This window comes from Ambystoma mexicanum, chromosome 1q (assembly GCF_040938575.1).
Source record: "Ambystoma mexicanum isolate Mex_15411 chromosome 1q, UKY_AmexF1_1, whole genome shotgun sequence".
NCBI classification, from domain to species: Eukaryota; Metazoa; Chordata; class Amphibia; order Caudata; family Ambystomatidae; genus Ambystoma; species Ambystoma mexicanum.
Window position 1 is genome coordinate 261,752,861 of NC_090922.1, and position 14,891 is coordinate 261,767,751.

Consider the following 14,891-nt stretch of genomic DNA (forward strand, 5'->3'; position numbering starts at 1 on the left):
GCGTGGCCTATCTAGCGGTACTTGGTACATTTTGGTTCGATCACAAGACCCAGAATCATATTGTGATCATCTTCCCTGATTCTATACCTCGGTTAAGCCTAGTCTCGTTTCCCCAAACTCATTTCCGGGTTCCCCTTATCTGAGTACTAGTACAGGATAGGACAAGAGAAACTCCTACAAGACCTAGGTGTATATCTAACAATTATAAAGGAAAAGCTATCTCTTTACAGTGTTTGGGCAGTGGAATAATTACTTTAATTGAAAAGGGACTTATTGTCCTTTGTCCAATATACAATACCCAAGTCACACCCCTAGACTTCAAGGGTTTTTGCACCCAGGAATGCATCCCTCAGCACACCCTCAGTTATTGGGTTTTTAAAATCTGCAAGCATACTTCTTTACTTGGCCTTGGCCACCCCCTATAACACCCCTCAGTGACCTGTAGCAATGGCACTGTCCTTCCAGAGCAAGACAGTTGCCCCATCTTGTGTAGGGGTCTCCTGAATCTACTACCGGGCAAGACCATACCATTGTACCTCTCTTGCCTTAGGGGTCTCCCTGGGTAGGAAATCCCACCCCACCTACCAGCCACAGACTGAAGAAATTATAAACCCATGAGTCAACATTTTTCTCCTGACCTTGAGCACTTTTCAGGCTCTTAGCACATTCTCAAGGTTGATACCTTTCTTTAATCTTTGGTAGTTATGCAGCGCCCTGCCATGATCTGGGCTAGAGCATACCACAGGCTATTCTCCTTCTGCTAATTTTCAGTATCCTCTGGCTCTTGGTCCCCAGGACACTACCTGCTCTACTCTCTCCTGTAAGTCTTGACTTACTCAGATTGCAGCCTGCTGGGTTATCCACCTCCAGTTCCACCCCACTGTTTCTCCAGCGCCCCGCACTGCAACCGCACAAACCATCCTAGCTCTCTCCTATCCCAGAGATTTGTGCCTCTTGGTATTTTGTGGGTTTGGCACTCATTTTATCAAGAAGAAATCAGATTGAGGGTCCAGTTCCATATCAGCCCTGGGTCTGGTGACTGGTTTGGGCTTCATGGTGCCACCCTTTGCCTACGTGTGTGTTCCTTATCCCTAGGTGTAATCACGTGTTGTGTGTTATGTAATGAATCAATTGGATAATGACCCTGCTCCCACTGTTGAGGATTCACATTTGCTTTTCTAAACCTTGTGGCCAGGCTCAATCACTGTGGCCTAGTGGTACCGTGTTTCTTCTGTTAGTTTCTCCCTCAAATGTACTCAATCTCTAAGATCTGGTTTGCGTTTTGCAGGTATTCCCAGTTTGTTTTCTCATCTTCACAGATGCCTACTTTGAATTGGGTTCCATTCTTCGATCCACTCATGGGCTCACACTGCCAAGGAGCAATGCGTGAGGAATCACACTCTGCGAACAAATCAGCAAATTAAGACTAGATAAATCAGTCGAATGACAGTGCCAACAGTATTCTTTGCAAACCTTCTCCAAAGCTGTTATTCTCAGAGTTTCAGCAGCCTAGCACAACTTTCTTTGGAATGGTGCACTATGGGATACCAATCCTCCTTTCTCAGCACATGGGCTATACTAGGGGAATCTTCCTGGAGAGGGTAAATTCTGAATTTGTTGTGTGACAACCAACAGGAGAGGGGCACCTTTTGGCGATTCACCAAAAACCACCTCAGGGAACCCAAAACGTACAAGGTTTCTTCAAGGGGCACGCAAGTATATGACAATGGGGCAAGTTAATCATTTTGGAAAAAGGATACTGAGTGGGTAGGAGATGGGGATCTTTGAGAGGGGGAAAAGGTATATGGGCCCTGCCCCCATAATCATAAAACCCCAAACCAATAATACCCAATTACAATATAAAAAATGTATCGACTTTCAAAATGATCAACTTCTGGAAGTGGACAGTCAACAGTTTAAAATTGAAGATATTGAGCTCGGGAAGATGCATCTTTTGCCGTCTTATTTAAGTCCATCTCCATTTCAAAAGTGAACCTTTGGACATTCTACCATTTTGGATGTCCCAAGAGAGAGATAGTTACACGATTATGCAAGTTGTATGTTTATTTATGTGGATAGGGGCAATGGCTTGCTTCTATTATTTTGTGCAGATTTCCAGACAAGAATTGGTGGGCTGTGGTGGATGTCCTAACATGTCTTCGGCCAAAGTGTCTCTCATATGCATTCTCTTTTTTCCCTGAATAGCAGGTTATTGGCAAGAATAGGCAGAAAGGGAATCACTGGCATGGTTGGCATCATCATTGTGAAATAAAATGTCATAATATGCCCTATTTTGTAACTTGACTCCAGGCCTGGGAGCAGTCTACTACTGGGCCCCACACTCACAAAGTTCCCTTAATATCCACGTACAGATTTCATCTGCCAGTTTGGAAAGTGAGAGGCTTGGCCTTCTGCAATTAGGACTGTCCTGGAACCTGACCTTTGTAAGACAAATATAAGTATTAGGTTTGCTCGGAAACCAAGAGCTATCAATCACCAACAGTACACTTTTAAGGCATGTCCTAATTGCTGAGGTGCAAAGAATGTGAGGATTGTTATATTCTGCAGTTTCTTCACAAAGGGTATGACCTTGATCCGGACTGGTGTAAGGTTATGGACTACAGCGACCTCATGGTTCAATGCACAGATATGAAAGCATTTCAGTAGCCATGGGAGGTTTAGAGAGAATGGAACCTAATGCCATTTGCAGGTGAGGGGATATTTCACTTGAATTGCTTTTAAGGAGGCTACTACCTTCTGCAAAGGATAGACATTTAGGGGCCGATTCATGGAACAAACGTGCGCCAAAAATCTTCGCGCAAGCATGCGCAAGCGGAAAAAAACAGGCGCACGCGCACGCGTGCGATTCATGGAAGTCCATGCGCGTGTTCACCGCGGGATGTGCGCCAAACCCGTGCATGGCGCACAAATCACTGCAACATCGCGAAAGGCGTGCGCGACGCGCACAGTGAAAGCGCACAACCTCAGCACACACACCAGAAAGTGGGCGGGACATTGGGCGTAACGCGCGGAATGGGGAACAACACGCGAAAATAAGGGCGTAACTGGGGATGTACTGCAGGGAAGCAGACGGAACGCCCACACGCACTCGAACCACACGTATTCATGGAATCGAATAGGGCAAAGCCACGCACAGCCAAAGACACGCACAAGCTGAAACACGGCCGCCACACGAAGGCAGGCGGTAGAGTCCCAGCGCATCAAAAAAGTGGCGCGCGGGAAGTTAAATACGCGATTGAGCGGGGTACGTGGATTTCAGGGGTGCGCGAGAAATTCTACACGCGATTGGCCTGGGTACGTGTATTACAGGGGTGCGCGAGAAAATCTACACGCAATTGGGCTGGGTACGTGGATTTCAGGGGTGCGCGAGAAATGCTACATGCGATTGGCCTGGGTACGTGGATTTCAGGGGTGCGCGAGAAATTCCACACGCGATTAGCCTGGGTACGTGTGTTTCCGGGTGCGCGGGTAGTTCCACACGCGATTAGCCTGGGTACGTGTTTTTCCGGGTGCGCGGGTAGTTCCACACGCGATTAGCCTGGGTACGTGTGTTCCGGGGTGCCGTGAACTTTCACACGCGATTGGTTGAAATCCATGTGTGTTCTGTCATCACGTGCAATGAGGGATACACCCTCGCACGACACGGCACAGACGCGCTCACGCGCTGAGGGCCTTTGGTCCAATGAAAATGCGTATGCGTGCAGACGCGCTTACGCGCTAAGGGCCTTTCCTCGAATTACACGCTGACGTGCAGATTTTTCACGTGCCAAATCACTCCGTATCAAGCTGGCCACGCGAATACACACGGAAGACCACGCTCCTGCCCAGAAGGCCGAATCACTGCCCCCCAGTGCCCCGAGCAGCCTCCCACGTGCCATCTGCTGCTGCCTGCCTGCCTGCCTGCCTGCTGCCACCGTGCCCTGCCATTTGGTGCCTGCACATCAGCCATCTGCAGGGGTCCAGTTGCTGTGTCCACCCCTACTGGAACAGTAGACTCCCGACTGGGATACCATCGCTCCACACTCCAGCCCCAGGACCCAGTTGCCCACCCACGCCTGCCTCGGGGGTCGCCATGTCGGGGCAAGCACCATCTGAGACCAGTGGCGACCCCCAGCCAGAGAGGCAGAGGGCCACCAGCTTCAGTGAGAAGGAAGTTGGTGTCCTGGTGGAGCATGTCCTTGGGCATTATGATGCCCTCTTCGGAAGACCACGCGCCAACAAGGAAGGACGGGAGAGGATCTGGGATGATGTAGTGGTTGCCATCAACGCGGAGGGGGTGGCAACCCGCGACATCAAGCACATCAAGAAGCGCTGGGAGGACTTGAGGTCCAGGACCCTCAATAAGGCCCGGCGCCTCGCGGAGGGGGGCCGGGCACGCCTGAGTGACATCCAGATGAGGGTCCTGGAACGCGTAGACCCAGCGCTCCACGCCCATATCCTTCGGAGGCAGACCCATCTGGAGTTGGCCGGTAAGTGGCCAAGCATTACTGTGTGAGACAAGGCATGTTGCAGTGTGCTGGTTGTCTGCTACCTGCCTGTATGTGTGACATAGGCCATGTACGTATGTGTGTGTGCAGGGACATCATGGTCAGGCATGTGAGTACAGTGATGTGTGAACCACATGGTTGGTGCATGTGTTCTATTGCAACATGGGGGGCTCTGTGCGGAATGGACACATGGAAGCATGGCAGTCTCTGTTCCTGGACATGGGTGGGGGTGAGGGATGGGTGCTGGTCCCATGTACACGTATGGTGTCCATGTGTGTGTGTCTGACCTGCGTGTCTGTGACTTGTAACTGCCATGGATGCATGACACATGTCTGTGACAATGTTCAGATTCACTGATGCAGCCTAGTCATCCTTGTATCCACTGCGTCTGTGGTGTACGAGGCCAGATGGATGGAACTACGGTGAGGTGTGTGCATGTGATGGCAAGACCCATGATGCATGTGAGTTTAAAACCAACATTGTATGAATCATGAGTTCCTTGGTCATGTATGCCAATGTCCATGACATGCGCCATGCCTGTTACTGTATGTGTTTTGCCTGCACTGACCCATGTGTTGTGGAGGGACATGATGGAAGTGATGTATGACAGTGCCACTCATCTGCTGTTGCTTCCTGTCTAGGGGACCATTGTACAGTACCCTGATGCTTGTGTTCTATGTCTCCCTCTACACAGTGGCAAGTGAAGAAGAGGGCGGAGAAGGCGCTGTGGAGCAGAGCGGCGGGGATGCCGCCACGGCTGCAGCGGAAGGGGTGGGTGAGCCCCCACAGGGGCTTGCACCGGCGGAAGACGGCGTGGAGACATCCAGGTTGGTGGTTTCCACAGAGGGGGAGGAGGCCGCTACTGAGCCACACATGGGGCCTGGTGGGGGCATCCCCGCTGGTGCAAGTGGTGCAGTCCAGGGCCAGGGGCAGGAGGCAGCACAGGTCGCAGTGGAGGTGCCTGTGCATGTCACTGTCCCTGACACTGTGACTGCACCACCATGCACCAGCAGGGATGCCCCATCCCAGGCCCGTCCGCAGGTAGGGGAGATGTCCATGTCATCTGACACTCCTCTACCTGCGGACGAGGGGACCCCTGGCCGTGTGGAGAGGGTCCTGATTGGTGTCGCGTTGCGCACGGCTGGCATTCGTGATGAGGTGCATGCTTCCCGGGAGGAGCATGCACATCATCACGAAGAGCACCGTGCGTACGTGAACCATTTGGGAGCCGCCATGGTCGGGGGTTTCCTACATGTGTGTGGCCTTCTGGCGACCCTCTCCTCCTCTGTGGAGGCTATGCGCCAGTCGTGCTCCATGCCGTCTTCTGGCCCAGATGCCACCAGGGCCCCCTGTGGACCTGCCCCGACCAACGCAGCCAGCTCGGTGGGGACCCCATCCCTGCCACAGTCGGGAGTCGAAGGTCCAGCAGGGGTGGACACACCAGCAACTGTCCCCCTGCAGATGGAGGATGTGCCGGCATCATCTGGCAGGGCACGTGCACGACGGCATCGGTGGATTCCATCAGCCTGGATTCGTCGTGCTGGCAGAGGCAGTGGCGTCGGAGGCAGCAGCAGGCTCGACGTGGGAGGCATCATGGCTCGGGGCCATCAAGATCAGAGGGGCAGGCATCGGCCGGAGGGCAGGAGAACCCTGGGATGGCAGTGTCTTCCGTGTGGGAGCAGTTGGTCCAGCGGATAGGTGCGGAGCGGCAGCGGGCGGAAGAGGAGCGGCTCACCATGGTCAGGGCGGAGTTCTCCATGCGCCGGGCGTTGAGGCGGGCTGAGTGCCTCGAGGAAGCTCGCAGGGAGTTTGAGGTGGACACGGGGTTGTCCCTGCGAGACCTCGGGGCCAGGACAGAGTCCCGCCTCCGGGACATCGACATGGAGTTCGATGATGCCCTGGCCGGCAACATCACAGAGTGAGCCGCAGGACTTGCCCACTGCCATTGTATATAGTTCTTTAGTTAGTTAGTGTTAGGTTTCCTTTATTTTTTAAGTATTTTTTGGACCGCTCGGACAATGGCCACTTTTCTGTATATATTTTTTTTATTAGTTAGTAGTAGTAGGTTTCATTTATGGTGTTGGGCTCATGGACCCTGGGATATTCTTGTACATAGTTTGATGTTTGGAAAACATTTGTTGGATTTATATTTGTGTTCACCATGAGGCAATGGTTTTTCCTTATTTTTTCCCCCCATTATTTTGCTTTGGACTACATTAGTTTTTGGATTCCTTTGTTTTTTGATTTTTTCTATTAGTTCTCGGACATGGACCATTTGTTTTGTCATCCCCATTGTTGTGTGTTTTATTTCTTTACTTCATTTTCATCTTTAATACATATATTTATTACTTACATTTGTGGTATTTTCTCATTGGTTTCATGCATGTCATGATATGGGTTTTGACATTCACTTGCACCCATTGTGTATGTGTGTGTGACGGACATGTGTTCATTTACATACTTGCCATTGGGGTTGTATCATGTAATTGCATCTACTATGTGGGTGGATGCAATCCTTGGCTGGGTGTTTGTGCTGGGTATGCTGCCCATTACTGCCATGATTGCGTTTCGTCAGGACCTGGGGGCAGGGGGACATGAGTGGGGGCCTGCAGGGGGGTGGGGGTGGTGTGAGACATGGGTGGGGGCCTTGTGGAGGCTGCCCCTGGTGACTGGGGGGTGGGGGTGGTGGGAGACATGGGTGGAGGCCTTGTGGAGGCTGCCCCTGGTGACTGGGGGTGGGGGTGGTGGGAGACATGGGTGGGGGCCTTGTGGAGGCTGCCCCTGGTGACTGGGGGTGGGGGTGGTGGGAGACATGGGTGGGGGCCTTGTGGAGGCTGCCCCTGGTGACTGGAGGGGTGGGGGTGGTGGGAGACATGGGTGGGGGCCTTGTGGAGGCTGCCCCTGGTGACTGGGGGGTGGGGGTGCTGGGAGACATGGTTGGGGGCCTGCTGGCAGGTGCCCCACAGTGCTGGGGGGTGGGGGTGGTGGGAGACATGGGTGGGGGCCTTGTGGAGGCTGCCCCTGGTGACTGGAGGGGTGGGGGTGGTGGGAGACATGGGTGGGGGCCTGGTGGAGGCTGCCCCTGGTGACTGGAGGGGTGGGGGTGCAAGGGGACATGAGTGGGACATGGTTGGGGGCCTGCTGGCAGGTGCCCCACAGTGCTGGGGGGTGGGGGTGCAAGGGGACATGAGTGGGGGCCTGCTGGGGGGTGGGGGTGCAAGGGGACATGAGTGGGACATGGTTGGGGGCCTGCTGGCAGGTGCCCCACAGTGCTGGGGGGTGGGGGTGCAGGGGGACATGAGTGGGGGCCTGCTGGGGGGTGGGGGTGCAAGGGGACATGGTTGGGGGCCTGCTGGCAGGTGCCCCACAGTGCTAGGGGGAGGGGGTGCAGGGGGACATGAGTGGGGGCCTGCTGGGGGGTGGGGGTGCAAGGGGACATGGTTGGGGGCCTGCTGGCAGGTGCCCCACAGTGCTGGGGGGTGGGGGTGCAAGGGGACATGAGTGGGACATGGTTGGGGGCCTGCTGGCAGGTGCCCCACGGTGCTGGGGGGTGGGGGTGCAAGGGGACATGTGGCTTGGCTGGGGGGCATGCCCATGGTGGATGGGCTGCCTGCGGGACATGACCAGGGGTGCAGGGTAGTCCCCTGTGGTGTGGGCTGCCTGCAGAGGTCGTGGAGGGGGTAGAGGGGAGACCTGGGAGGACCCACACTGGCAATTCACCTCTTCAACTTCCCGCACACCCACGTAATACACTGCCCCACTCGCACAGGCCCAATCGCGTGTAGGATTTCTCGCGCACCCCTGTAATACACGTACCCAGGCCAATCGCGGGTAGAATTTCTCGCGCACCCCCGGAATACATGTACCCAGGCCAATCGCGTGTAGCATTTCTCGCGCACCCCTGAAATCCACGTACCCAGCCACCCAGCCAATCGCGTGTAGATTTTCTCGCGCACCCCTGTAATACACGTACCTAGGCCAATCGCGTGTAAAATTTCTCGCGCACCCCTGAAATCCACGTACCCAGGCCAATCGTGTGTAGATTTTCTCGCGCACCCCTGTAATACACGTACCCAGGCCAATCGCGTGTAGATTTTCTCGCGCACCCCTGAAATCCACGTACCCAGGCCAATCGCGTGTAGAATTTCTCGCGCACCCCTGATATCCACGTACCCAGCCCAATCGCGTGTAGATTTTCTCGCGCACCCCTGAAATCCACGTACCCAGGCCAATCGCGTGTAGAATTTCTCGCGCACCCCTGAAATCCACGTACCCAGCCCAATCGCGTGTAGATTTTCTCGCGCACCCCTGTAATACACGTACCCAGGCCAATCGCGTGTAGAATTTCTTGCGCACCCCTGAAATCCACGTACCCAGGCCAATCGCGTGTAGATTTTCTCGCGCACCCCTGTAATACACGTACCCAGGCCAATCGCGTGTAGAATTTCTCGCGCACCCCTGTAATCCACGTACCCAGGCCAATCGCGTGTAGAATTTCTCGCGCACCCCTGAAATCCACGTACCCAGCCCAATCGCGTGTAGATTTTCTCGCGCACCCCTGTAATACACTTACCCAGGCCAATCGCGTGTAGAATTTCTCGCGCACCCCTGAAATCCATGTACCCAGGCCAATCGCATGTAGATTTTCTCGCGCACCCCTGTAATACACGTACCCAGGCCAATCGCGTGTAGATTTTCTCGCGCACCCCTGTAATACACGTACCCAGGCCAATCGCGTGTAGAATTTCTCGCGCACCCCTGTAATCCATGTACCCAGGCCAATCGCATGTAGAATTTCTCGCGCACCCCTGAAATCCACGTACCCAGGCCAATCGCGTGTAGATTTTCTCGCGCACCCCTGTAATACACGTACCCAGGCCTATCGCCTGTGGGAACACCCACACACCCCTGAAATACACGCTCCCCGCTCTGCGTTTGCTGCTGCCCTTTGCGCTGGATTGGGGATTTTGATGGCTTTTCCCTGCGCGAGGGGCGTTCTTGGGGGCGTAACTGACGCTGCTGCAGGGTCGCTGCGCCACTCTGCGCCACAACGCTGGTTGTGGATGTTGGAATCCATGAATACGCTGTGCGCCTGAATGTGTTTCGGCGCACGCGGCTGGCGCAGACTACCGCACGCGCACACTGTGCGCCAGCCGCGTGCGCCACTTGTGCGCCGAACTCTATGAATTGGCCCCTTAGTTGTGTCTGACAATAACTGGCCTTTTGATGAGATAGTGCATGAAGTATCAGAAGAATTTCTGTCACTACGAGTTTTTTTTCCTGTATGTGATCACCTATGTTTAAATATTTTGGCAATTGAGTTCCTTTCTCTTTAGGCTCCATTAGAGGTTTTCTGGACTATTTAGTTCTTTAACCTAGGCCATCTTTCTGTCAGAGCTACTTTTTTTTCTTTCATTTATTGTAGTGCAGGATTTGCTTTACTCTGCTTATTTCCTAATTCTTTTATATCTGACAAGGCATGTCTGCATTCCCTGGATTTGAGTCAAGATATTGCTGCAGATGTGACTTCTTCTTTGTAAGTGTTCCTGTTGCCAGGAGGGCTGCAGAGCATCTAGGCCCCTTTCAAGTCATGGGGAGTTGGGAGGTATGCGTTATGAAGTAGATCTGCTTGTAAGAGATAGTTTTATAATTACCTGCATAGGATCCAAGGGAAAGAAGTCACAGGAGAGGATGACCTCTGGCATGCGTTCAGGGCGTAAAGCCTCTGGAAAGGGAACATTCATTCCTAAGCCAGAGTCGACTAAGTACATTTTAGAGGCTTCAGTGTCTTCACGTGAGAAAGAGCCACCTAAAACAAAAGAAAATACAGTATGAACTTTTTTTGCAGAAGAAACATTCAAACTCACTGGTTCGAATTTAATGGACATTTGTGCAAAACAAGGCGTCGGCAAATCTGTCAAGTGAGCAAATGACGCAACGTATATCCTGTGCTGGAGAACCTCTGTTATTTGCACGAATACTGAATGCATGTTCATGATATGTGCACTGTTTTTGAGGTTTTGTTAAATTGTTAATATTTGTTTTCCAATTCAATCATGTGTTAATAAATGAAATAATATCAAATAAATAAAGCACTTAACTAATTTTCTTTGATTTTTTGATTAAAAAGTGATACATGTTTGAGATCTCAATTAGCCGTATGTTTCCTGGCATCTGTTGAATTATTATAACCTTCTAAATAAGTGTTTTATTAGAACAATCAGTCTGACATTTCTGTAAGTTAAAGCGTGTCTTGCTTTACTTGAGGTGGCCTGTTTATTTGTGCTTATTTGGATAGTTTGTTGTGTGGATGTATGGGTTTGCATATTATTTGTGTGTGTGCTTGTCCTCGGGGGTTATTCAGCCGTTGTATGACTGCATGTTACACCCATGGTGGTATGAATGGGTTAGTGGGTGCATGCATCGAATGAGGGGGATTCGTATTTCTGAGTGATTGGGTGGGTTAGTTAAACCTGCACAGTTAGATAGGTGTGCTTGTGTTTGGATAGAATGGCACTTGGGTGAATGGCAGTGTGTGTGGGCGTGGGAGGGGTTAATAGGTACATGGATGTGCATGCATGTGTGCAGCTCGATGGATGATGCATGGAGGAATGGATGCATTTCGAATTGTCAGGCTTTCCAGTGGCCCATTCAATGGTTAGGCTTTTGTATTTATTTAATTTATGCAGTGCCTTCACCAACGAGCTGCCCCAATATCAATCAGCAGTACAACAATGAATGAATTGATGAGGGTTACAAAAACAGTAAAAGGGAGAACTATGACAAAGAGGATAGAAAGTGAGATTCAAATCATGTAGGAGAGAGCGAAAAAGAAGGGGAGGACCTGATAGACAAAAGCAGCATGTTCCATTGCTTAAGAGCTAGAAGTGAGAATGAGCGTAAGGGGGATTGAGCACACAGGGGTTCTGGAAGAACAAGAACAATGGAGATTGAGAGTGAAGTAAACGAACAAGTCTGTAACTGGAGATCAGAGACAAAAGATAAAAGGGGCAGAACTCTGAACACATTTATACACAATAATACAGAGAAAATAAAAAAGAAGACTGGGTAAAAGGGAAGACAAAAAATGTATAAAAGAGAAGGAATAATAGAGGTTGTTCAGAGAGGAATTGCCATAGCATTTCAGTGCTGGACTGCCCATGTGGGCGGGACAAAGACTGATATGCAAATGGAGATTTCCCATCTGTGAAAGGTACAGTGAACAAAAAGCGTGTGCTGCAAACTCTCATCTCAGAACAGGTTATCATGCCATATTCTTTCTGGAGAGGAGTGCCTGCTACCTTTTTTGAAATATTTTCAAGGAACTTGAGGTTGGTCACCCTGAGTTACCTGGGGGCAACCAGACGTGGACTCCCTGCTCAGTATGCTCAGAGAGGCACAGCTTCAAGGCTGAAACACGTGTATGGGGTTGCTGTTGGTACTCTTGTTCAGAGAGGAATTGCCATAGCATTTCGGTGCTGGACTGCCCATGTGGGCGGGACAAAGACTGATATGCAAATGGGTATTTCCCATCTGTGACAGGTACAGTGAGCAAAAAGTGTGTGCTGTAAACTCTCATCTCAAGAACAGGAATCACGCCATGTTCTTTCTGGAGAGGAGCACCTGCTACCCTTTTTTGAAATATGTGAGCAAATTAGTTTGTGTCGCTGATGGTAGTGGATGAATGGTTGGGTGGATAGGTCTGTGAGTGTGTAGTTGTACGGATGAGTTAGCTGGTGGATAGATTAATGGATGAAGTAGTTTGTGGCCATTGATCAGTTTATGGAAGGATGGTAAGTTTGTGGGTGTGTGGGTCTGCTTGGGTTAATGGCTGTTGTTGTTAAGGTTATTGTTTGTGTGTCTGTGTGCATTTGTGTGTGTGTGTGCATGTGTGTATGTGTGCTGAGGGAGTAGGTGATTGTTGTTAAATGAAGGAGGTATAAGCATTGCCTGATGTCCTCTGTCTCAGTCTGACGAGGTTTTCCTGAAATAAAACATGCTTAAGGTCCACTCTGAGAACCTTACAAAAAATATTAATAATAACAAGAATAATATCAAGGCTTTATAAAGGCCTTCATTCCTGTTCCATCCCACATTTAATTGTTGTAAAAATAGCTGTTGTTATTACCCAGTTTAATGGTACTCATTGTATCACCTCAGAAGATTAAAGTGTGAGTAAGCCTCTCCCCAAAATATATTAGCATTTTCACAAGCCATGTTTATTAGGGAAGCAAGTAACCAGGAATGGATGGCAAGACAGACAGGTGGAAAAAAGGATGCCATTGACACAGGAGACAGCGTGTTGGAGAAAGCATTACAATAGGGATTAGAGAAGGTGGGAAAAATTGCACTTGGGATTTGTGGGATTGGATGATGTGTGAAACAGACAAATAACTTGGATGGCTATTTAGTTATGAAAAGATATTGGGGGTAAATATATCACTAAAGGAATGTGATGAAAAGCATGGCACCAAGGACCATTGAAGCCCAATGAACGCCGCAAGTGCCTTATAAGGAGTTAAGTATCCTGGTATGTACCCATAAACTGCAGAAATTGCATGTTAGAGTGTTTTATTAACATATGAAGGCCCACAACCACACATGACTGGGATAAATAACCAGGCCACGACAGAATGCAATTTAAGCTATGTTTCTTCACTTGTGGGACTATAACACAAGGGGGCCAAAACAACAAATGAGGCACTGTAATGATAATCAAAAAAACCTAATGTGTCTTATTGTAATCTGGCCCCACAAAATCCAGGTTTAAAGAGGTTCTTGCACTCTTTGGAACCCTCCTCATAACCTGGAGTTTTTGCTCCTGTGCGTGGGTTTTCCTGCACCCTTAATTTCTGGGCTTCTTGGGAACGTCTTGCCCAGTTTCTCAACTTGTGCTTAAGGCCTTAGTGAACCTCTTTTCAGTCTTTCCCAGGATCCTCCCTCCCTAGGATTCTTAGTCGCAGTTTTAAAGTGTTGCCACATCCTGCTTTTCTCTGATCTTCTCATGATTTCTTCTCCTCTGATCTTCTCTGGGTCTCTCCTCTTCTGATCTTCTTGGGGTTTAAGTCACTGTTTGGTCTGCAGTTAAGGAACTTTTTCTCTTGAGTTTCACTGTGGTGTTTTTGTTAGAGTGTCTCTTGGTGCATTAGGGTCCTAACTTTTAGCCTCTTTACCACCTTCCAAGTGCTGTGCTGTTCATTCTTGTATGTATCATACTATATGCTCAATCCTTTTCCAGCCATGAACTTGACCCCTTCAGATCGGAGTCCAAGCCCAGACTTCTGCCTTGGGTAAAGCTTGTCCTCTAAAACCTTCCTAAGATGATGGTTTTGCTGCCCATTATCTTCTTCTTGATTTTACCATATCACCTCATCTTTTACTTTAACCTTCTCCTGTTGTGCTCCCACCCCCTCCTCCTCTTGTTCACCTTTAACCACCTCTTAATACTGTCCCTCTTCCACCTCCTGATGTTCTCCTGCAAATGCTGATTCTCTTCTCCTTCCACCTCCTGATATTTTCATCCTTCCACCTGTTGAGAATCTCTCCTTTCTACTTCCTGATGTTCCTTCTTGTCCTCTAGTCTCCAACCTCCACTTGACTCAATCCTCTCTTACCACCTCCAAACCCCTTCTTCTCTCTCTCGCCTCCAAATGTATCTCCCCATATCCTACACTAAACGTCTTCTCTCTCTACCCTGCTCTAAACCCTTTCCTTGCTCTCCAACCTTCTCCCAGCTCCTCTCCCCAGCTTCTACTCCAAACACACACACACCGCGTGACTGATGTACTGGGCTTTTATATCCATGTAGCCCTTCCTGCTAGGGTAGGCCTTTTGTGAGGATCTTCACCAGTGAAGGTAAATCGACATGGGGCTGTGATAAATTTACCTTAATTATGGAATCTGTGTTTTATTCAGAACTGGAAGGCTCGACTAAACGTTTTTAAAGCTAATCTTCATTTTGGATTCCATTGCCACCCTTTGTTTTTCTCTACCATGTTTCTCTAAGATGCAGTTGTTCTGGAGCCGCAACACATGCATCTTTGGACTTTGGTTTACTGATAAGGAAAATAAAAGTACTTAAAATGTGGTGTAATTTCTCTATGAGCACACTGCATATTTGCTCTGCAGGGAAACTAACGTAAAAAATAGCAGTTCCCACTAGCATGACAATTTTACAAGGCATCTATCACAGATTCCTAGTAAACAATATCATGCCACAGTAAGAAATGGCTACACTGGTTACACCAAAATGCCAGTCTAGCCACACAATAACACTTCTCATGTTTGCTTTATCACAGGTCATCTGTAATAAAGAAAGCATTGTGATAAGTGTTATTATGTAGCTAGACTGGCATTTTTATGTAGCCAGTCGACCCATTTCTT

General features: G+C 49.8%; 1 protein-coding gene across 2 annotated transcripts in view; it reads right to left on the reverse strand.

Moving 5' to 3' along the window:
* Positions 1–14,891, reverse strand: part of LOC138527316 (cytosolic phospholipase A2 gamma-like) — a 442,073-nt gene that overhangs the window by 82,988 nt on the left and 344,194 nt on the right. For both annotated transcript variants that reach the window (XM_069638380.1, XM_069638375.1), the window contains one exon: positions 10,163–10,317. In XM_069638380.1, coding sequence (XP_069494481.1) covers positions 10,163–10,317 — 155 coding nt within the window. The remainder of the gene's footprint in view (positions 1–10,162; positions 10,318–14,891) is intronic.